This window comes from Aptenodytes forsteri, unplaced genomic scaffold (genome assembly GCF_000699145.1).
Source record: "Aptenodytes forsteri isolate BGI_AS27 unplaced genomic scaffold, ASM69914v1 Scaffold278, whole genome shotgun sequence".
NCBI lineage: Eukaryota > Metazoa > Chordata > Aves > Sphenisciformes > Spheniscidae > Aptenodytes > Aptenodytes forsteri.
In genome coordinates, this window is record NW_008795907.1 from 3,227,639 (window position 1) to 3,251,168 (window position 23,530).

The window sequence follows — 23,530 nt, forward strand, 5'->3', positions numbered from 1 at the left end:
GGTGTGCGGGGGGGTCGCGCCGGGTGGGAGGAGCGGGACGGCCCCGCGGGCGTGTGGCAGCCAGCCCGAAAGCTGCCTCGGTCACGAATGGGAAGAGCAACGTGAAAATCAGTTTAGTTGCTGACTCTGAAAAGCGACGTCAGGGCAGAGTGTCTCCTGTGCTCCTTTTAAGCGTGTCTGCTCGGCTGCCTGCACCCCCCAGCTCGTCTTCTATGTATTTTTAGCAGAAGTGATGAGCGAATTTGGGAACGTTTCATGTAGCTGAAAATGGGGTGGGAGCCCTGATTCTAGTTACTGCTGTCCCTGCCAAGATTACGGGTTTTCAGCAAGCTACCAGAGGTGACTGGGGGGGAGCGGGTTCATTTTCAGGAGGGTTTATACTTGTTTTTCAGCTTCATATTCAGATACATAACACATTAAATGAAGATTTCTTTAGTACTGTCTGTGTGATGTGGGACTTTATGGCAGTTACTTAGATAATTATGTATTTTTCATTTGAAAGAAAAATTAGTCAGTCTTTGTTTGAAGAAGGTGTTCAGATGGACTTCTCAGAGATGACCCCAGGTTGCCCAGCATTACAAGGCCCATCAGTTCTGAGGGGAACCAGCAGAAGCAGTGCCAGAGTTCCTAGGGTTTTCATAATTGGAATATGTTTAATTGTAAGGGTGAATTTCTTTTACTTAGACTGTTTCTGACATCCCATCTCTGACCTGGTGGGTGACCAATGCAAACTTGTTAACCTTTTTTACCTTCTTCTTCAGAGTTCCCTTTTTCTTTTTTTTGCTAGTGAGTGATGAATCTAGTCGTGACTCAGAAGTTGCTCCTAGAGAGCACATCGGCCCTGGTGGCTCTATACAACCTCGAGAAGAAAAGCAGGAACCAGTGGTGGTTCGGCCATATCCACAGGTTCAGATGTTGACACAGCACCACCCTGTCCAGTCTGGTGCCCCGGTGACAGTGACAGCACCACCAGCACATTTGACTCCAGCTGTCCCACTTTCCTTTTCAGACGGACTTATGAAGGTAATGAGGAGGCTCACAATTCAGATGGGAAAAAATACAATCTATATTACAAGTTAGAGTGTTGAACAAAAATAAATTACGCCAAAAACTTCCCTGCTTCTGTTTCTTAAGCTTTCCGTGCGTGCTTCTACTGACTGTACACTGCCTCGTGGGTTTAGCTGTTCTATATGATACACAGAGGACTTCACAGTATCACAGCATTATTTTTGAGGGGGGTGGCTTTTGTTTATCTCTTAAGAGTGACTTCAGTCAGTTTCTGAAATCTTCCCTTTTCTCTGCAGGAGTGGATGAGAATATCAAATTAACTGTTAACACCCAGTGTCTGTAGGGGAATACCATAGCTCTAACAGATTCCACTTGTGACTCTTGCTGTATGTTAGAAGCTGCATATTTCCAGTACAAAAGATGCCCTTTCTTTGTCTCAAATGAAAATGGAATAGCTCTAAATGACCAATATCCTTACCCTCCAAATACTTAACCATACTTATCCTTGTGCAGAGCTGACTTTCTCTCCAGGCTTTGACCTCCCAAAATGGTTTCTGCTTCAACATTGAGCTCTCATTTGGAGTTGCCAATGTTTCTGTCTTTGTATTTCTTGTAGCCTCCCTTGAAGCCCACCATGCCCAGCCGGCCCATTGCTCCTGCTCCACCCTCTACTCTCTCAGCTCCCACAAAGGTTCCTGGGCAAGTTACTGTGACCATGGAAAGCAACATACCACAGGCTCCAACAATTCCTGTGGCAACAATCAGTGGGCAACAGGTCTGGTTTTTTGTTTGTGGTTTTTCTTTTTTTCTGTTCCAGCTCACTGTATGGTCAGATCAATACTAATATTGGTACAACTGAGGTGGGCTCTTGCAGCAGGAGGGGAGGTGGAGGCAGCAGGCTTCCCCATTGGGAGGTAGAGGCAGCAGGCTTCCCCATTCAGTGGCCACTGGTTGTTGGATCAGTTCTGCTTGGAGCATTAAACCTCAGATTCAGTTATCACTAGCTCTTTAGAAAGCTGCTGATTTGTTGTAATCCTCCAACAGACGTAGCACAGTGAGGCTATGATAGCAGAGCCATATCCAAAAGCTGCGCTGCAGCTGAGTTTTTCCTTAAAAGCTCCTGCTGTTTCAGTATCACTTGGGGAATTTCTAGTGTAGACAAACTGCTGGGGTTCATCACTGCAGTGTTCTTTAGCTCTCCTGGGAGCAGATGAGAAGAGACTGGTGAACAGTTCACGGTTTTGCAGTGTATTCTTATTCAACCACTAGTGACAAAATTGGAGGGGGGGAAGGTGTAGATAATGCTTTAGAAATTTTTTTTCCCCCTCCTCTAACTTGGACTGCAGAGCCAGTCCTTGTGATTTGAAACTAGTTTGCCAGTTGCCCATCACTTCAGTTGCTCTGAAGTCTCAGGGTTTTGATGTAAAGTGCCTTTAGGTGGATTTGAGTTAGGCTGGCTAAGGATGTGCAGCAGTTTCAGTGGATTTTTATCTTTATTAATATCCCTGGGAAGTCCAGAATTATTAGAAAGTAGAATTAACTTGTTGCAGCATTTGCCAGGTTTCCACTATTCTCTTGACTTTACCGGAGAGGTGGTATGAATCTATGCCTTAAAAGTCACTAATGGCAGAAGGGCCGTGTTGTGGTTTAACCTGTCAGGCAGCTGAACACCACACTGCTGTTCGCTCACTCTCCCCCGCCCCAGTGGGATGGGGGAGAGAATCAGGAAAAAAAAAAAAGTAAAATTTGGGGGTTGAGATAAAGACAGTTTAATAGGACAGAAAAGGAAGGGCAAATAGTAATAATAATGGTTAAAAGAATATACAAAGCAAGTGATGCACGATGCAATTGCTCACCACCTGTTGACCAATGCCCAGACAGTTCCCGAGCAGCGGTCACCCCTCTCCCGGCTAACTCCCCCCAGTTCATATACTGAGCATGATGTCACATGGTATGGAATACCCCTTTGGCCAGTTTGGGTCAGCTGCCCTGGCTGTGCCCCCCCCCAGCCTCTCCCTGGCAGGGCATAAGAGGCTGAAAAGTCCTTGACTAGTGTAAGCACTACTTAGCAACAACTAAAACATTGGTGTGTTATCAACATTATTCTCATACTAAATCCAAAACACAGCACTGCAGCAGCTACTAGGAAGGAAATTAACTCTATCCCAGCCGAAACCAGGACAGGCCATCTCTCTGGTTGATATGTGGGTGACTGCTGACTGACTGTCACCCATGTGTCAACCAGAAAAATAGATCAGTGAAATAGATAAAATGTTTACATCTTCCACACACAATGTCAGCAGGTTCTGTAACTTTATCCTGTAGAAACATCTGCCTCTTTCCCCACTCAACTTGTAAAGCATGCAACCTTTGTACACCAAGTATGTCTACAAAATCTCTTTTCTGTCTTTGGGACTTGGATATGGTAATACTGTTAGTGCAGGCATTAATTCTTGTCAACACAGCTTATTGTTTATTTTGGGTTTTGTTATTTCTTTAACTCTGCAGGGGCATCCTAGTAACTTGCATCATATCATGGCTACCAATGTGCAGATGTCTATCATCAGAAGTAGTGCTCCTGGGCCTCCGCTACACATTGGAGCTTCTCACCTACCCCGAGGTAAAGATCAAGCTGTGCTATGCCTGTTTTCTGTTCACAGCCTCTCGGGGGAGGTACATCTAGCCTTCACCTCTAAAAATTCTCCTCATGGCTAATGCAGCTAATACGTCAGCTGTTAAAACTGCTAGCATAATTAGGTGACTGCTGGCCTTTTAAGCATTATGTTGCCTTCAGCCATTTAGGGCAGGACTGTGTGACAGTGTTTAAAATGCTGGCAGTTACCAGCACGTCTGTTGTTCTAGTTCTGTGCTGTTAAAACAGCGAACACTTTCAAGACAAAATACACACTGGTATAGAGTGACCTGTCCTGCAAAATGTCATGTACGTTCTTGGTAGCAAGTGTTGTTCGCCTGTGACAGTGGCACCTGAGCAGTTGTGAGGCATATTCTTGTACCCACTTGTCACAGGATCACTTGTGCATTTTTGTGCATGATAACATACCGTGTTGTGTGCATTTGCATTTACCCTTGAGTTAAATGCTGGTGCTAACTACAGGCTTTTGTCTCCCAGGGTTTTGGCTGCTACGGCTTACAAAACAGGACATCAGCCCCTTAAAAGAAGCCCTGTGCTCGATACAGTCTGTCTGATTTCTGACTGCAGTTTTACTTTCAAAAAAGCTTATGGGATGGGTTTCTAGTTCAACTTTAGACTGATCTGAATTCAGAGTACTATTTATATTTTTATTTCTTTTCATATTTGATGTTATTTGGTCACTCAGGAAAAATAAATTGACACGAGCAAAGACCTAATCTTTTACTAGAGTAGGTGGAAGGACTGTGCAGCTTTATTTGTAGCTGAAGTAAAATGTAGTTTCGTTCACTTGATTCTTGCAGGACAGCTGCCGCAAACTTTGTATTGTCACTTAGTGCATGTTTTTTTTTTTTTTTCTGTCCTGCTTTTATTCTCTCAACTTGAATATTACCTTTTGAGGTAATAATTTCAATTGGGAACATCTATAGAAGCTATGCAGTCTAGTCCATCAAATGATTTCAAGGCTATTTGCCTTTGACAGCAATTCCTTTTGATTAGGAGACAGCCAACAGCAGACAAATTAACCAAAGCCCTGTGCTGTTGTAGCTTTAAAAGTTGGTTGGGTTTTTGTTTTGTTTTTCTTCTATTGCACATGTATTTTTCTTCGGAACTTGATCAGGTGCAGGGAGATTATTGTTGGTATCAGGTGACTTATTTATACATTAGCCCAGTGATCAAACTGTTTGCATTATTTCTACTGACTTCCATAGCTTGGAATAGGAAAAGATTGGATTTGCAATATAAGGTTATTACAGGGGAGTAAGAAGTATCAATAAAGCCAATTCATTTAAAATAATACCTACCCTTCCCCACATACTTTTGTGAAGCTTACATATATTTGTTGCAAGCCTTACTTTTAAACCAATGTCACCCGAACTGACACACATATGAAATTCATTCAAACTGAAATACATCCCAGCTAACCGAGTCTGTCTCTGCGGTCATAATGGAGTAATTTGGGTGCACAATATTGTAACGCACTTTGTTTATTTCCCAGGTGCAGCAGCTGCTGCAGTGATGTCCAGTTCTAAAGTAACTACAGTCCTGAGACCAGCTTCGCAGTTGCCAAATGCAGCTACAGCTCAGCCAGCAGTTCAGCACATCATTCATCAGCCAATCCAGGCAGGTAGCAGCCAGGCAGCTCTGCAGAACACTGACCACTGGCTCCAAATTCTTCCTGGCACTTACTTGTAATTGTGTATTTACTGGGCTGAGGCTACTGTCAACTCTCTTCCAATTCTGTTTCTCGGGTACCAGTTTCTAATAGCAAGAAGTGAAATAGTTGCATTAGTTCTGTGGTTTTATTTCCTTCGTAGACTCGTTTTAACTGTCTCCAAAGTGCTTAGAAACTGGGAAGAGGATTTAGTTTAGATATACTCGAAGTTTTAAAGTCTGAAGGGTCTGGTATGATATGCTTATGTTGGTTTATTCTTAAATATATATATTGCTGTAGAATTAAAAAAAAAATCTCATTTTAATATGCTTCTGTGTATCTCAGCTTATATACACATATAAGTAGAAGATTGTAGATAGCCTCTCCCTACAGTAGTACTAGTGTTCAGTGTCAGGATAAAGAGTTAAACATCTTTACTTTGTGCTTTCAGCTAGGATCCCGATGTAATCACCTTTGATTTCCTGTATATGTTTGGATCAGAGTTTCTTTTCATTCTGAAGGGAACTGACCTTTGGGTTTTTTCCTAGAGACCTTCAAGGATCCAGTCTTGTTAACTTTGTTGGTTACTGATTCCTATGACATACCTGCTTTGAAAACCAGGACAGATCTGCTTAGGAACTTGCAGATCAAGTCAGAAAGACTGGAAATGTCTTAGAATGCCAAAACATAGTGATAAGATCTAGAAAAAACAGTTTTAGCCAAGTAATTCCTAGTTATTATCTAAATAGCAGAATTTCTTTTCTGAATGTGTCTCTTTTTGACTCATTTTTATAGTCTCGTCCTCCCGTGACAACTTCAAGCACTATTCCTCCGGCTGTGGTGGCAACTGTCTCGGCCACAAGAGCTCAGTCCCCTGTTATAACTACAACAGCAGCGCATGCTACAGAATCAACCCTCAGGTAAAGACGCTTTGAAATCTACAGTGCTCTGACTTTACAGAGGCTGCAGGAAGGGGAAACATATGTGCTAATCATCCAGAGCTGATAATCCTCTAGATGTGGGATGATATAATACAAAAATAGTAATGCTTGGACAGTGCAAATGCTTTCAGTTCCGTGAATAAAAATTACTGTAAACGTGAACTGTTGCTCTGTGTTCTGAGAAGGAAAGAGCTTAATGGATCAGTTGTGATCTCCTGCTTCCTGGAGAGCAGAGTTTCTGTTGTAGGAACCTGTGGCTAATTCAGCCCATCTGTTTTATGAAGACACAGTGAAAAAATGACACATGAATGTCAAAAAGCATCCCTGACAGGAAGTCTTTTTTTAAGAAGTGATATTGATAAGTCTGCCCTCCTAGTTGGGTACTTGTAGAAGATGAGGACAGAACAGTGTGGTTAAAGCAGCATAAGAAACTTGACCATGTCTTCGACAGCAGTGCTGCTTTCAAAGAGAAAGAGACCAAGGCCTGACGTGTGTCCCTGCATCTTATCTTTCATATTTAGTATCCACGTGGTTATCTTCATAACTATTTTTCTTTCTCTCCAGTCGACCCACCCTGTCTATCCAGCAGCACCCGCCTTCTGCAGCTATTAGTATTCAGCGGCCTGCACAGCCGAGGGATACAGCTACTCGGATTACGCTACCATCTCACCCAGCTATAGGAACACAGAAGCCACAGCTCCACACCATGGCTCAGGTAAACTGCAAGAAGGAAAAAAACCCTCTTGCTTCTTCTAGACTTCTCTTTTGTTTCTATCTTGAGCGCTAAGATTAAATTTGGGAAAAGAGTTAGTATTGGGTTAGAAATTCATGTTCTTTACAGTCAATGCAGCATGATTCTATACTAAGTAAATATTTTAAATGCACTAGTCTTTTAACTCGAAGGTTTTCTTTTCTTTTCGTAGAAAACCATTTTCAGTACTGGTACTCCAGTGGCAGCAGCAACAGTGGCACCTATTTTGGCAACAAATACGATTGCTTCAGCAACCACAGCTGGTGAGTATTCATAATGCTATTGTGGGAGAGTTGTGTGTTTTTTGTTGGGTTTTTTGTTGTTTTTCCTCCGTGAAGGTGGGACCTGATTACTTTTGAGGATTCTTTATTTATGGTAAAGACTGCATTTGGAAGTACATGAGCAGACTTCAGGAGAGAAATGGCTGGGTTCTTCAGGGAGGTTGTCTGGGTCGGGGTTTTTGCCCTTCTTATTTGGATATAGATACACTGGTGTGATAGGGCTCCGTAGAAAGATCTTGTATGCTTTTTTTCTTTTTCTTTAGGTTCTGTGTCTCACACCCAAGCGCCTACAAGCACCATTGTCACCATGACAATGCCCTCCCATTCTTCCCATGCTACAGCTGTCACGACCTCAAACATCCCAGTTGGTGAGTGACTTCAGTTTTAAGAAGAGTGTGTAGCTGATGCTTCAATTTTCTGTTTATACTAGTAGTGTTTGTGCATATTAGCAAATTAAGGAGGGGAAGAAAATAGGTTCAAGCTGGGAGGAACCAATTAACAGGTCTACTGTGGCGCAGCTTTTTTAATACCAGGAAGAAGTAGATGTTCTAGGAGTAAGTAATAAAGTGGCTCATTAACTTACTCAATTGAATTTTTAGACGAACTTGGGCCTTTTGGCATTTCAGAACCTGCATTGTATATACTGGAAGTTGTAACAGCTTGGTGATAGAATATGGCTTTCATAGTTGATTTTATCAGTTTCTTCCTGTGCTTCTTGAGGTGTTAGGTGTAGCCTAGTCGAGTTTGGTTAGTGTGTTCATTTGGAGGTAAAACACTAAGGTCTAAAGGTGGGAAACTTATTTGCCTAGATGTGGAATCTGCCTGAGGTGTTCCCTACAGAACTGCATAAGTTTCCTCTTGTTCATCTCTGTTTTCCTGCTGACCTCCTTCTTGTTCTTTTGAAATCTTGTAATATCTTTCCCTGCCATAAATTTCCAAGGAGTGAAGTTGTATCTCGATATATCAGTGTTTCCTGTAAAGCTTTTGTAGGTGTGTTCTTTCTTTTCTTGGCCTCTATGTATACTTGTCTGCCTTGATCTCATTTCCCTTGGTCTCTGTCAAGTTCTGCTTTGAAAACTTGGATAAATAAGTTCTTGACAGCAAAAAGGATTGGGCTGATCCTAAGGGGAAAAAAAAATTCATTTGAGCACTGGAGTAACTTAATCTGTTAGCAAGTAAAACTCATATATGCATTTATAATGTCCTTCTATTCCGGTACAAATTGATAAAAAATGCTTCATTTCCCTTGTTCTTTCTTCCTATTGAGGAAACCTATCATCTCTGCGGATAGGAACTCATGTGGGGATGGGGTGGTTTTTTATTTGGTGGGGGGGAGGAGTAGTATTGGGGTTTTTGCCAGGAGAATTAGTCTTGTCTTTGCAGTGTCTTCCAACTTTTACTTTGACTGTTAACTGATTACATGTTTGTCTTTATGCAGCTAAAGTTGTTCCTCAGCAAATCACGCATACTTCTCCCCGTATCCAGTCTGATTACACAGCAGAGAGGAGTAATCTCATACCCCTCTCTAGTCACCGGGCATCTCCAAACCCGGTAGCAATGGAAACCAGAAATGACAACAGGTGGGGAAATAACAGCTCTATGAATTAGAGTGTGTGTGAGCAGGCTTTGAGTGCCTTGCTGCTTTTCTAGGTTCTGATATGTTGGAAATAATATGTTTTAAAAACCTGGGGTGGGGGCAATTTGGTAGTTTTGAATTAATCATGATAGTTGAGATACTCAATAGCTTATGACAGTTGAGACTACAAAACTCAGGGAGTGGCCCAAAGGCAGGGGTTGCAGATGAACTGTTGAAATGGTGTGTGTAATACTTGCTCTCTTTGATACCTGTAGGCAGTCGGTGCCTGTCCAGTTCCAGTATTTCTTACCAACATACCCGCCCTCTGCCTATCCTTTGACTGCGCACACCTATACCCCCATCACCAGCTCGGTGTCCACCATTCGCCAGTATCCAGGTAAGACAAGCTTTGGGGCAAGCTGACTTTGATGCTTTGTTCAGTTGTTAGCTTATGCATGAGCTTTAGTGATGGGAGAAGCTAAGAGGCTTTTATACTTGATTCTGACAATTTGTCACAGAAATTCTTTGGCGACTTGTTCGCTGAGGGGAAAAACTCATGGGCAAGGGGTATTGAACTACTTCAGAGGTACTAAACACAGCTAATAACAGTTTTCTCAGGAGTTTCACATTTGATATCCAAGGGTTTGCATCTCTATAAGTAAAAGTTTTTAATTCTACAAATCAAAACACTTCAACTCTTCCAAACCAAACCAGCTCTTTGATGTATCTTCATTCCCTGGTGTTCTGACGAGCCTATTTTAGTCTCTTTCCACATGAGTGTACAGTTTGAGAGAAAACCCTGAACCAAAAATGGAAAAAATAAGCTGCATTGCACACTTTTGCATTAGTGTTCTATTTAAAAGAATGGAGCAATTAATGTGTTTGAACTGTTGCAGTAATTTGCAGACAGTCAAAAAATCATGTGTAATGTGAGCCCATATAGTCAACCCAAACTTACGTCATTCTGTGACAAAATTTGGAGTGCTTTTAGGTAAAACTGAGTGGTTTAGAACTGTTCTCTATAATGTGATAATCTCCACAATCCAAACCCTAGGAATATGCATGATTTGGATTTTCATGGAACGCCTGTGTCTGCTGGCAGCATGTTACCCTTGAGCAGTCTAGAGGGAATTTGCAAGGACTTGGAGGCGGCAAAGCCCATTTGCTGAATGGGAAAGTACACACAGAGAATTGAGTTACTGGGACCTGTTCTTTGTGTCATTGATATTCCAGTGAGAAGTTGCAAGTCCTGACTATGTCATGTCAGGATTTGAGGTGGGCTTCATGATAATTAAACGACTTGCGAAGGGGACAGGTGAGCTGCTTTTGTACCTTCCTGCACTTTGGCTGAAGGTTTTAAAGGGGAACGTGCAGGTGAGTGGTGGTACTTGGTGTTGGCAGCTCTGGTTGAGGAGTGGTTACAGAGCCCCTGATAGAACGTGATTGCAGACTATCAGGAGTTTCAGTTTCGGTAGCATATTGGGGTGATGGTAGGCCAATGCTAATTTTTAAAAAAGCAGATGTAGGTTCTTCAGCAGGAGCTCATTGACAGAGACATTTTGCTTGTTAAATTGACTTGAAGCATCAGTTGAAGGTACTAATTATGGCAGTAACTGGTGATAACTCAAAGCAGACAATACAAGGTGTCAGGAGGGACATGCACCTGTGCTGAGCACAGCCAGTTGAGGGCTTAGTTAAAAGTGCGGAGGAGACTTTTTAAAAGATCACTGAGATAAGGAGTGTTAATACGGAATTTTGAGGAAGAATGTTGGCTTTGGCTTTCCAAATCCTGGTTGTGTTTATATAGTCTCCAAAAAGGATTTTGTTAGATGGAAAGTTCTGCAACAAGAGTGTTTCGCATAAGGTGTTCAACTAAGAGAAATTATGTGCCATACTTTATACAGAAACCATTTTCAGGGACCTGGTGCTGGATTTCAGGGTTTTGACAGTTGTTTTTAGAGTGTCTTGTCAGCACAAGAACTTGATCGAAATCCTGTGACAATGAGAAAAACAGCTTGTTCTGCGATGAGAGGGCTCTCCATTGTTAGCAAGCAAGTCCATTGTTGGCAAGTTCGCACTTGCATTCTGTGTATGGCTGCAGAAATGGTGGTACTGTTCTGTAAAGACTGTGGAAATCTGGAGATCCAGGAACTGCAGGTAGTCTAACAGCATTGTTAAATGCTGCCTGGGAGAAGTGTAATGTGCCATACAGTAGATCTGGAAAGATGGAATCGTAGTTACTCAGAGCTGTAATTCAAATAAATGAATTGAACTTCTTAGAACAGGTGCTTCATTGGGAACATTGTTCTGCCACAAAAAGATTGCGTGTTCATTTTAGCTGTGGGATCCAGACTATAATTGCAAGCCCTGTTCTAAGTCAGATAAGATTGTACTCAACTTCAGAACAGTTTGTCCACTTGTGCTAAGGAAAATTTGTTTTTATGACTATGTGGCTGGGGAAAGGGGATAAGGAAGTAAGACCTGTTTTAAGGTACTTGCACTTGAGTCTCTGCTTGCTTTTGTTCAGTCAAAGGTTTGGTGTTTTTAATTGATGCAATGATAAGCTCTGTGGAAAGACTGTCTTTTCAAAAGAAATGGCTTAGGCTTCTGATTTTTTTTTTTTTTTTTTTTTTTTTTTTTTTTTTTTTTTTTTTTTTTTTTTTTTTTTTTTTTTTTTTTTTTTTTTTTTTTTTTTTTTTTTTTTTTTTTTTTTTTTTTTTTTTTTTTTTTTTTTTTTTTTTTTTTTTTTTTTTTTTTTTTTTTTTTTTTTTTTTTTTTTTTTTTTTTTTTTTTTTTTTTTTTTTTTTTTTTTTTTTTTTTTTTTTTTTTTTTTTTTTTTTTTTTTTTTTTTTTTTTTTTTTTTTTTTTTTTTTTTTTTTTTTTTTTTTTTTTTTTTTTTTTTTTTTTTTTTTTTTTTTTTTTTTTTTTTTTTTTTTTTTTTTTTTTTTTTTTTTTTTTTTTTTTTTTTTTTTTTTAAGCAGGGCAAATGCGAAGTGTTGGTACTTACAAGCATTGTAAAGTAAGATACTGAGCAAGAATAGCGCACAGCTTTCTGAGGCTGGAAGCTGGGTACAGAAATATAATTTGAGTCTAACCAAAAGTGGACTTAAACTTGGATCTTTTCTCTCTTGTTGCAATTTGAAATAGAAAATGGAATGGAAATAAATAGTAACGTTTCATTCTTCTGGCAGACAATCTGGTCTGTCCACTCTCAAATTTACTACTGCAACAAGCAGGCTGGCAAATTAATTTTTCAAAGCAAAATAGTCTTTGAAAGTAAATATTTGAGTGAGAGGTGCTAGGCGGAACTGAGGCGACCCACTGGGTAGGCGTGACAAGGTGTCTGTGTTGCTGCTCACAGTTTCAGCCCAGGCACCCAACTCGGCCATCACGGCTCAGACTGGCGTAGGAGTGGCCTCCACCGTCCACCTCAACCCCATGCAGCTGATGACTGTAGATGCGTCTCACGCCCGTCACATCCAGGGGATCCAGCCGGCACCCATCAGTGCGCAGGGGATCCAGCCGGCACCCATCAGTGCCCAGGGCATTCAGCCAGCACCAATTGGGACACAAGGACTCCACCCCGCTGCACCAATTGGCACGCAGGGACTGCAGCCAGCACCAATCAGTGCTCAGCAGCCACAAGCCGACACCAAGACTTCAGGTAAGAGCAACCAGCAAAGTCCATGCTTTGGATCTAGTCAGAGCGACTGAACTTCTGTCCTACAAATTTGGCTTATTTTTTTTTCTTTTACTCTGACTAATGGTCTTGTTATAGTCTCTGTGGTCCAGTAGTGGACACTAAATACATTCATATGCATATTCTCTCAGCAAATATTTTTTACCTATTTCTTAATTTATTTTTTTAAGCGTACCGGGTGGAATGTGTGGGTAGCCTTGAATGGGGGTTACTTCAGTGGATAAGACTGGTAGTGCCTGAGCTTAAACAGTTCTCTTCAGTAAGGCCTTGTGGGAAAAGTCATTTACAAGTCAGTGATGTTCTCTGAACTGTTCCGGCTACTCACTAGATCACAGTAGCAATTAAAATACGGCCAGGTACCCTCAGCAGTTGGTAACCTGATCTTGGACTGTGATAGAAACAGTCTTTCATTAAAAACGATTGGTCTGATGCAACCCCAAGAACTTACTGAAGAAAAGGGATATGGCAACCAAGAGAACGTGCTGTTGCAAAGCTGGCAGACATATTGCTTGGTGACCTCCTGACTGTCTCAATGCTCTGCATCAGTTAGTTGGCCAAACAGGCTTTGGCAGAAGGTCAGAACATAAACACAGCTGATGGTGCTTACTTACAAGTGGCATGTATTGCCACGTAGACTCCACCAGGAGTGTTATTCTGTTGACCCAGTTGTGTTGGTGATCTCCCTGGCGATTTCTGCGGTTTCCATTTCTTCTGGAAAAGATTATTTCCCTAGCAGCAGTAGTTAGGCAGGAGGTAGTTTCCATCTTCCCTGCAGAAGGTTCAGTGATCAGATTGCTTGTAGCAAAGGTATTGCTTACAGAAAAGCCTGAAAGCACTGCAGTTAAAGATTGAGGGAGTCAAGGGAGCATGGACAACATGTGCTCTGCAAACAGCTGCTTTGTCATCGAATTTCCTTAAGTCACTGCTGCTTTTTCCTCTCTGTATTTGTTCTTCTCTGCTGTGTCAATGTCCATCCTTCCCAGCAGTAGTCTTGGCAGATGGAGCCACCATTGTAGCCAATCCTATTAGCAACACATTCAACACAGCTTCTGCAGCAACTACGGTTGTGCAAACCCATAGCCAGAGTGCCAGTGCCAGTGCACCAGCCCAGGGCTCTTCCCCGCGCCCAAGCATTCTCCGGAAGAAACCAGCCACAGATGGGTGAGTAGAATTGAAGATGACATGTGAATGACACTTCTGTGCGATTTAGCCTGGCTAAATGGAATAATTTCAGTGGAGATAAGAAAAGTTCTAGCAGATTACTCAGTCAGCAGTGGTTGTGAGTAACTTGCTGATCTGTGAAACACACTTCTTTTCTTCCCCTAGGATAGGATATGGTTTTCTCTTACTGTCAGTAATAAAATGAGAAGAAGGACAGTGTGTCTCCTAGCTCTTGAAAGTGACCTTTTGAGGGAAAGTGGATTTGAGGCTTTCTTGCTTAGTGTAATAAAAACAAAGAGTTCATAATCTACTAAAATTAGAATTCCGTGCTTTGTCTTCAGTGCTTTTCTTGGAAGAATATGTGGATGAGTAGAAAGGATAGGATTAGTACCCTGCTGTGAAATCTGATTAGGAAAAAGGGAGGGAGTAACTTAAACTCTTAAAATATTTTATGTTGTCTGTCTAATTTTAAATGCCTGAATAAAGAGGCAAGAGACAGCTTTAGAATTAACAATGCATTTCCTCCTGACTAATGACTGAAAACGTTTGGAACTGATGTGTCCTACGAGACTAAAATCGCATACTTTTTTTATTTGGGTGGGTGGAAACATTTTTTGAGGCAGAGAAGCTGCAGGCTGTAAAACTGAAACAGAAATTAAAGAAGCAGGGGTAGATCACTAAAGAATGTTTCCATTTGAGAGGTTGATTATTTTGGACAACAATTTGACTTCCAGCCCCACAGGAGACTGAATAGTCTCTAAAATACTTTTCTGTATTTAGCCCTGTGCTGCCTAACATTCACATTCAGGGCTTGAGGTCTTTGAGTCAGGCTTTGACACAGTCTAGTCCAACTAAACGAAGCAGATGCCTGTCTGAGCACAGTTTAGTTCCAGATGATTTGCTCAGTCTTCAAATAGCAGTGGAGGACAGTGGCATGGCCAGACCTCCCTTTGTCCACTGTTGGAGCCTGGCAGTCTCAGTAAGATGCTCTGACTGGCAGGATGAAAGTAAAGCTGGCATTCTTGCAGAAGCCCTAAATGGGGGTGAGACTAGGCCAGAGCAACTAATATTTTATCTTTAAAGAAAATAAAACATAACATCTAATTTCAAAGGTCAAATGAGCCTCTGTAGCAAATCGGTTATACTGAAGACAGAGTGCAATGATACAGCTGTAACTCCTATCCTGATTTGGGCAAGAGAGGGTTGATTCCTTTCCTCTCAGAGGTATTTGTCTTTGCATTGGGGAGGCGGGAATCTTAGATCTGTCTGTCTTTTACAGGCTGGCAGTCCGGAAAAGCTTAATTCCACCTCAGCCACCTGAAGTAGCTAGCACGCGTGTCGAGAGTACTATGCGAAGCACATCTGGATCACCAAGGCCTGCTGGGTAAGACTTTAGGAAACAACTGACTGCATCACAATAGTTTCATTATATTTGTTTGATTTGTATTCTCTGGCTATTGGAGCGTTTTCCTTTCTTTTGGGAAATGTAATCTATATTGAATTTGTCAGTGTGATGACTTTTGAACAGACTGGACTAGTTCTGCTGCTGTGAAGCTGAGGCAGTAGCCTCTTAAAAGATGTGGTTATGAGCTTTCATAGAAACAAACAAAAACCCTCTGCTGTTGTAAAGGATAGGCCTCAACTTTTTTTTTCTATAGTACTTGAAAATTAATGCTGAAGAAAGGTAAATGGAGCTTCTACCCTGCTTCACTTGAGTTCAGTGGCTTTACAACTTATTGTTTTATAACTATTAGCCACAGTGGGAGCTCTTGCAAACAGAGGATGGGAGGCAGTACAGCTTTAGGTAAAAGTTCCTCTTGTCTGCATCGTGAAACTGTATTGGTCCTTTTACAAGTATTTTGAAGTTACCTGGAATTAGTCATGAGATTTGCTTGTTACAGTGAGTGGAAGAAAATACCGTCTGTAATAAATACAAAGGATTAGAAAGGGAGTGGAGGAGGAAATGTAATTGAGATGACACCTTCTCCTGTTGTTAAACGTGTTACTGAGCCAGGTGTTACTTGCGGGTGCAGGAAAAACTGGGTAGTCTGAATCCAGGTCAGCTCATTCAGTTTGTGCTAGGTGGTCATGACTGAGATGCAGTTAACTTCAGTTTGTTTTTGCTTTTTTTTATGTTACAGTGCTAAGCCAAAACCTGAAATTCATGTGTCCATGGCCACTCCAGTCACTGTGTCTATGGAGGCGGTGTCTAATCAAGGCGGCGAGCAGCCCACCATTGCGGTCCCCCCCACCTCTCAGCAACCCCCCTCTGCCATTCCAACCATCATTGCAGCAGCCAGTCCCACTTCGCAGCCTGCAGCAGCTCTGTCCACCATTCCAGGAGCTGTCCCGGCCGCTCCACCAACTTCTACCACAATTGTGGCAGCACCCGCTCCTCCATCAACCATGAGCGGTGCCCTGTCAGCAGTGCTGGGTCCTGTGGTACCAGAGATAAAAATCAAAGAGGAAGTGGAGCCTATGGACATAATGCGACCAGTATCTGGTAGGTGGTTGTTAATCATCAGGTTCTTCTGTTGTTGAGACAGTGTAGAAATTAGGAGGATTTCAACACCTCCATCCTGAAAATGAAATTGCATCTCTTTCATGGTAGCACAGAATACCAGTCAAAGGGTTCCCATACGCCTTATTACTCAAAGTTCTTTGCCTTCTCCCTAATCTCCCATGAAATCACTTGTTACTGCAACTGCTTTGTTCATGTTCAAATGATCCAACTCCGAAGAGTCTGTGTGAATTCCTTGCTTAAAATGCACACGCTCAGCAGCAGTACCAATATATTATGAATCAGTACAGTTAATTTCAGTTTTCTCACAAATCCTACTGTTCAGGTCCAAGGGCCTTTCTTTTATGTAAAGGATTAGTGACCAGAGTAGGACTTCATAGGGCCCTCCTGTGATTCATGGATATTTTTTCTCTAGAACTTTTAAAAAATATTCATTATATTGCCTTACTTATGATAGCAACTTGGCCATAATTGCTATCAGATGGTATGATCAGTAAAATTCAGATCCTTACGGATCTCAGGTCAGGCGCTATACAGTGGCAAAATGATACAAATGCATTCCATGTTCATGGGTTATGTGGTATCAGAGTTCTGTTTTAGTTGTTGGTTTCATCCCTCTCCTTAAAGCTGTATGTTGTTCTCTGATGGAAGAAGCTGCTTGCTACAGATGTCTCTGGAGCACGGGCAGATAGCGTTAGGCTCTTCAGGGTTCTATTGTCTCTTACTGGCAATTGTGGGTATGCCCAATTGTCAAGAGATCCCATCCCAGAAACTTTTTGTTGCAGCCTTAGTCATGGCCAACTGAGCTTTTCCCTCCGACTGTCAAGGAGTGTTCCCTCAAGCTACCTGCTGCTGTGCTGCCCAACTTCAGAGTGTGTCGATTGGTGCAGTAACCTACTGACGTGGTGCTGTTGACTTGGCAGTACAAGCAGACTCTTGCAAGGAGTACTGCAGCCCCGATTTGATTGTATGTGACTCTCTACTAACATTACAAAGAGGAGAGGGACTTGCTTGCTCTTGAATATGATCTGTGCTGGCAGACATACAAAGATAGCTTTTTTTTTTCTTTTTTTACAGTAACACAAGATAGATGTTAGCGTGGATTCCTTTTTGTAGCATTCAACTAACATAAGCTTCGAATATGAAGGAACTGAGGGACAATTGTCTCTGCTCTCATTCTGTATGCTTTTGTACGTGAGACCCTAAAGATCTTAGGGTATAGGCTTGTCCTAGCAATTGCTGCTGGCTTAATATCTGGCCTTCTACACACGTGGAGCTGAAGTGCACGTACAACGGAGTCCATGCTCCTCACAGTGCACTGAAACAGCAACTACTGTTGGGAGGTAGTGTTCAAACAATGTTAACGTGTTACCTTTACACTACTGACGGTTTGGGTTTTCTTCCTCTTTCCTTCCTCTCAGCAGTCCCTCCTTTGCCTACAAGTACTGTGTCTCCGTCTTTGGCGTTGCTGGCCAACAACCTTTCAATGCCTCCAAGCGATTTGCCACCTGGTGCCTCCCCGAGGAAGAAGCCCCGTAAGCAGCAGCATGTCATCTCCACAGAGGAAGGGGACATGATGGAAACAAACAGCACTGATGATGAGAAATCCACTGCCAAAAGCTTGTTGGTGAAGGCAGAGAAGCGCAAGTCTCCTCCAAAGGAGTATATAGGTAATGTCATCTCCAATGTCTTTTTCCCTATTTGAACATCTGTATTTTTGCTTCCTTTTGTTTCTCAGAGGAGGTGCTCTGTCATTCTCCCACTTTGAAAATACAAATAATACAGAATCCAAATATCAGTTTCTCAGCACTCTCTGCATAGTTACGTTCAGGGGAAATAACTTTTCTTGATATATAGAGCATCACTTTGTATGAGGTAGTACTTACCAATCTTCTGCTGGAGTTACTGTGTCATGCTGATCTCCTACTTTCACCAGCTTGATGATGATAATAATACAGTTCTCCCTGGATCCTCTTCTAGATGAAGAAGGTGTAAGATACGTCCCTGTGCGTCCAAGGCCGCCTATCACATTGCTCCGGCATTATCGCAATCCTTGGAAAGCCGCTTACCACCACTTTCAGCGATACAGTGATGTGCGGGTAAAAGGTCAGTCTGCTTCTTGTAGTTTGACAGTTTCATTCATCCAGGATGGAACCGCTTCAGCGTACCTGGTAACGGTGTCTTAGGAGCATTCTTAGCTAGCTGGTGTTAATAAGCAATCCCACAAAAAGGTTTTGAATACAATTTGGAAAACGAGGGTTGATCAAGTGAGCTAATGACTTTCATTAGCCGGATGTTGCCTAAATCCTCTTCCGCTCTCAAGATAAAGGAGGAAAGAAGGGAAGGACACTACATGGAATTCGCTATGATTTTGTAAAAGAAAAAATTGTACGGTTATTGAGAAATGTATTTACATTCAGTGATAGAAACTTACTAAAGAAAGTAATCCTTAAAGAAGTGACATGCTATAGTGATATACTACAGTTTAGTTTTCTGATTTTCTTACTACCTTACAAACTTGCCAGTTTAATCAAAAGCATTCTAGATCTAGCATAACTGGTCTGGTCAACTAACAAATGAGCTTTTAAAGAAGACTTTTTTTTTTCCTAATATGAGGAAAATAGAGATCAGATATTGTTTTCTAGGCTTCTTAGCTAGTATCTTAGAGTTTTTAAGCAGATTGGGTTTTCACTTCTGTGTAAATACATCAAGGAGGGAGTTGATACATATTTCGGTGGTAACGGATGGACCCTTCTTCATGCAGGGTGTTGAAACGCTGAGCACTACCTTTTTTCTTTTTTTCTTTTTTTTTTTTTTTTTTTTTTAAATGGGGGGAAAAAAACCAGGATATAATTTTTCTGGAAATACAGATAACCTGTTAATAAGTGAGAGCAGCAGTCAGATACATGGCAGATGGGTAGCTATTTTCCTACCCGAATCAAAACGTTGCTCACTCTCATTTATTAAGATGTATGGAGGGCCAGAGTTGGGTTAATGTTTTTGTTTGAGAAGAGAGGCCTGGCAAACTCTTGAAATTTGAATAACATATCTTTGTATTTCCTGGTGACAGAAGAGAAGAAGGCTATGCTACAGGAGATTGCCAATCAGAAGGGTGTATCCTGTCGTGCACAAGGGTGGAAGGTCCATCTCTGTGCGGCACAGCTACTACAGCTGGTAGGTGAATGGGGGCTCGCCAGCTTCCTACAACATGGGGGAACACAGAGTTGCGTAAGACAGGAGGATGTTTTTACAAACTCAGTACACGGTCATCTGACATTGGGATACCATAAAGGAGCTGGTGTGTAGTGCCCAAAGGGAGTGGGACGTGCTTTCCCCTTTCTCAGGAATGTGGCATAAGTGGCTTGGAAACGTAGAGTGTTGATTTTGATCCAGACATAAGAGCTGATGTATTTTGTACAGATGATCAAAATTGGCAACTCCCTCCTGCTGATGCACAGGTCTGAAGAAGCGTCTGTTTGGGATGGTGCGGCTGATCTGAGGAGGCAGCACTGATCCACATTCCTGGATGCTTCTGTTTCAGGTTGGGGGTGAGGTAGGTGCTCTGCATTCTAGCACCAAACTCCCCAAAACCTCTGCATTCCTGGAATAGTATTGTGAGAAATAGGGGAAACAGTTCTGGTTAGGATCCATGTTTGTTCAGAAGTGGAGCAATCCTGTAAATAGGATGTTAGTAAGAATGATAGTGCCACACTCTACGTCAGAGGCTCCATCTTCTGAATTACTAACATGAGCAGCTGAGAGGGGAACAGATTATCATCTTCTCTGTGTAGCTTTCTTAATGTGGGCAAATGTTTTTCTGGCCTAGTGGTGAACCTTCTCATGAAGTGCTAATGTCTTTTAGACAAACCTGGAGCACGATGTGTATGAGAGACTGACTGCCCTGCAGGAGGGACTCATTCCTAAGAAAAAGGCAGCGACCGATGATGACTTGCATCGAATCAATGAACTGATACAGGTAGGTTCCTGTGGCCTCTCAACCCAGCAAAGCTGCTTTACCCTTAATTACAAAATATCCTGCTGCAGTTAGTAAGAGCTAAAGCTGGCTTAAAAAAAAATCACATAGGTACACTTCCTGTGTTTCCAGTGTCATCAGTTACAAGTGGTATTACAAAAAGGTACAGTGGTTGCTTAGACTAGACGGTCTGCTGTTAATGATGACAGTGTTTCATTTCAGGGGAATATGCAGAGGTGTAAACTTGTGATGGATCAAATCAATGAGGCTCGAGACTCTATGCTAAAGGTCTTGGATCACAAGGATCGTGTTTTGAAGCTTCTAAACAAGAATGGAACTGTCAAGAAAGTATCCAAATTAAAGCGAAAGGAGAAGGTGTAAAGCCAGAATAATGACTCTGGAAATGGAGAGCGTGTACAGAATGAGTTGAACCTTTTTGTAGTTTGGGTTTATTTTTAAGCAGAGCATCTGAATAAAAAAGATGAGTTTAGGGAACAGATGGCAACAGATGGACATGTGAAGCCTGGTGACCTGAAGGGATTGTCACTGATCTGTCATAATGAACAAAGATTTCTCTCAGGCTCATCCCTTTTTAAAGTCTTTCCAGTCCCATTTGTTTAACCCTCCTGATGTGTCAGTGCCTACTAATTGGAACTAGTGGTGCAATGTGTGGTGGACAGTGCTCTCCCTCTGTTCTGCAGCTTAGGGGTAAATGTACACAAGGTGCATATACACCTGTAATGCAGGAGAAGATTCTGCAGGGGACACCAGGAAGCTGACATACAGGTATCGACCCAGACAGCAGCCCTGCTTCAAAGCATTGAAAGTGACACCGCTTTCAGTTACCCCATTCAGTTTTTGTTCTTCTGACCTTCCAGTGTCTGAAGTAGCCTTCTTAAACCAGTGCCACTGCACTAGGAGATCTGCCGCATTCAGAATCTCCAATGGCTCAGAAGTCCTAGCTGTCAAGTTAAAAAAAAGGAAAAGTGTGGGGGGAAATCATTTCAAAGTGATTGTGTAGTGTCTCTGTGTGTGCGTGTGTGTCTGTTGGTGCTCTGGGATACTTGTTTTGAAGTACCTCTTGCAACAGAGGACTTCCTGTAGCTGGTGTAATGTTAATTGTATGTACCACATACATCCTGAAAACATTAATAAAGGACTTGGAGGTTTTTGTATGTGAGTAGTTTGTATACCTTTATACTAGTGAAACTATTCAACCTGTAAACTCAAAACCAAGTTAAAACCTTGAAAGAAGCCTTTTGGGGAGAAGAAACAGAATGTTGGAAAGCACTCAGCCTCTTGTGCTGCAGAGGGAAGGATAATTTAATTCACCTTTCAGCTCCTAAAGGTGCAATATGGATTGCCCCCATGCACTTCTGCATTTAACCTTAATTTTTCAGAAAGGTTGCCAAATCAGTTTGTTTTTAGTCTCCTCAGCAGGAGGCTTCAGTTTCATGAACTAATTCTGTTTTAAGAACACTTTTTTTTTTCCTCGTTCAGTTATAGAGCTGTTGTCTTGACTTTATTCAGAACTGAGTTCTTTTAAGAATTTAGATTAGAAAAAATGGTATTTAATTCCTTATTTCTGATTTTTTTTTTAATGAGTGGAGTAAGTAGAATGTCCATATTCACACTGTTCCTGTGTTTTTAACACAGTCTCATTTTCATATTAGCTTCATTTTACTTTTTAAAATAACACTTGCATTGTAAGATACAATTCTGGTATGATATTGTAACTTTGGTAATAGGAAAATTACGATAATTGTTTGCTAATTTCCTTGGCTAGAAGAAAGAAACCATCAAAATATCCCTACAGTTTTACAAGAAAGGCAAGAGACTGGCACAGCACAAATTAAAATGCGGGAGGTAAGATGTGAAAAGGTGGGAATCAAATAAACTGCTGCTTATCACCTTGTATTTCTTGTGCTTCAGGAACAGAACATGCGTGGTCAAGTATTTGTTTGACATTGTCATGGTAATAACACACTGACACCACCAACGCTCCCGGGTTCGTAAAGACTCTGCAATCACGATTCTAAAGTTGCCTCTTGTAGGCTTGAGAACTGTTTTGCATCATTGGCAAAGGGCTTTTGGATTAAATCCAAGGCATTACCAGCAAAGGCTGAGGTATTTGGGCGGGGGGGAAGGATTCTTTTAAGGACTGCAGAAGTTGAAAACTTGCTCTTAATCCTTTCTTCTAGGCTATTCTCATCTGATTCTTTGAAAAGACTCCTGTAGTAACCTTAGTTTTCACGAGCTGGTATTCAAAGCTATCATCTAGACTAAAAGGATCGTGCTATTCCATAACCTTAGAATGGTAATAATTTCAGTGTTGTCCTAGTGCTGCGGAAACCATTTAGATTCTGTAGGAGGAAGTAAGATCCACAGACGTTCAGCTGGATTTCTCCAACCAATGTGTTTTTGCCTCTTATTTATTCTTTATGCTTAGATCAGGAACGGCGTACAGAAATTCCGTTTTACAAACTGGCATTAGCTCTTTAAGATTACTTGTCTCTTGAGGTTGAACGTGCATGTGCTTATACTGGGATCTGCAAAATCTGTTCTTCAGCTTTAAGTGTTTTGCCTGTGCTCTTAGAAGGAAATGAGAAAGTAGCGTTGGGGTTTGCTGCAGGGTTCCTCTATCACACAACTTGCTGTACGTGGAGAACACCTCATACAGCCAGAACACCTTGGCTTTTACAGTAATCCTCATCCCAGAGACTTAACTACTTGAAACAACCAGCTGTGAGAGAAGTCTCTCCTCTGAGAGTGTACATTGAGCCTCTGTTTTTACAATATGTCCTAAAGCCATCGATGGAGTAACTACTTCTCCGTGGTATTTTTGATAGGGTTGAGTAGAATGGGTCGAGGGAAGGGTTTAGGTGCCCCACTGGGGAGGGGAAGCAGTTAGAAATATTAAAAAAGTAGGTTTTGTCCTGGTGCAGTTGTGACACTCGGCATCTTCGTGCTACCGCCGGAACAGTGTTTCACGTCTCGCTGTAAATAAAATCTGCTCGGCGGCCAGGGCTAATTTTATCACCGTCTTGCAAGCAAAAACCCCAGTGCCAACAGCGACTGAAAATTAGTTTGGGTTTGCCCTTGTTCCCGATTCGTCCTGCCAGGCCGGATGAAGTAGCCCGCGGGAGGAGCCGTGTCGGTACGAACGCCCCCGTGAAACCCTCGGCGGAACGGGACTCCGGGCCTCCCTCGCGCCCGTCCCCTCACCGGGAAGCTCCCACCCGCGCTGGGCGGGGCTGGGACAGGCCGAGGCTGTCAGAAAGGGCCGGAGCCGGCCGGGGAGCCCGCGGCTCCCC

The 23,530-nt window shown here is 42.0% G+C and overlaps 1 protein-coding gene across 1 annotated transcript in view; it reads left to right on the forward strand.

Moving 5' to 3' along the window:
- SAP130 (Sin3A associated protein 130) overlaps positions 1-21,391 on the forward strand; it is a 24,341-nt gene extending 2,950 nt beyond the window's left edge. Inside the window, exons 2-20 of the mRNA XM_019473389.1 lie at positions 788-1,023; positions 1,625-1,783; positions 3,517-3,628; positions 5,157-5,281; positions 6,108-6,232; positions 6,818-6,968; positions 7,177-7,267; positions 7,549-7,653; positions 8,724-8,865; positions 9,137-9,258; positions 12,223-12,525; positions 13,545-13,722; positions 15,002-15,106; positions 15,864-16,225; positions 17,665-17,913; positions 18,224-18,349; positions 19,314-19,417; positions 20,106-20,219; positions 20,439-21,391. Coding sequence (XP_019328934.1) covers positions 788-1,023; positions 1,625-1,783; positions 3,517-3,628; positions 5,157-5,281; positions 6,108-6,232; positions 6,818-6,968; positions 7,177-7,267; positions 7,549-7,653; positions 8,724-8,865; positions 9,137-9,258; positions 12,223-12,525; positions 13,545-13,722; positions 15,002-15,106; positions 15,864-16,225; positions 17,665-17,913; positions 18,224-18,349; positions 19,314-19,417; positions 20,106-20,219; positions 20,439-20,597 — 3,068 coding nt within the window. The 3' untranslated portion in view covers positions 20,598-21,391. The remainder of the gene's footprint in view (positions 1-787; positions 1,024-1,624; positions 1,784-3,516; positions 3,629-5,156; positions 5,282-6,107; positions 6,233-6,817; positions 6,969-7,176; positions 7,268-7,548; positions 7,654-8,723; positions 8,866-9,136; positions 9,259-12,222; positions 12,526-13,544; positions 13,723-15,001; positions 15,107-15,863; positions 16,226-17,664; positions 17,914-18,223; positions 18,350-19,313; positions 19,418-20,105; positions 20,220-20,438) is intronic.
- Positions 21,392-23,530: the final 2,139 nt, after the last annotated feature.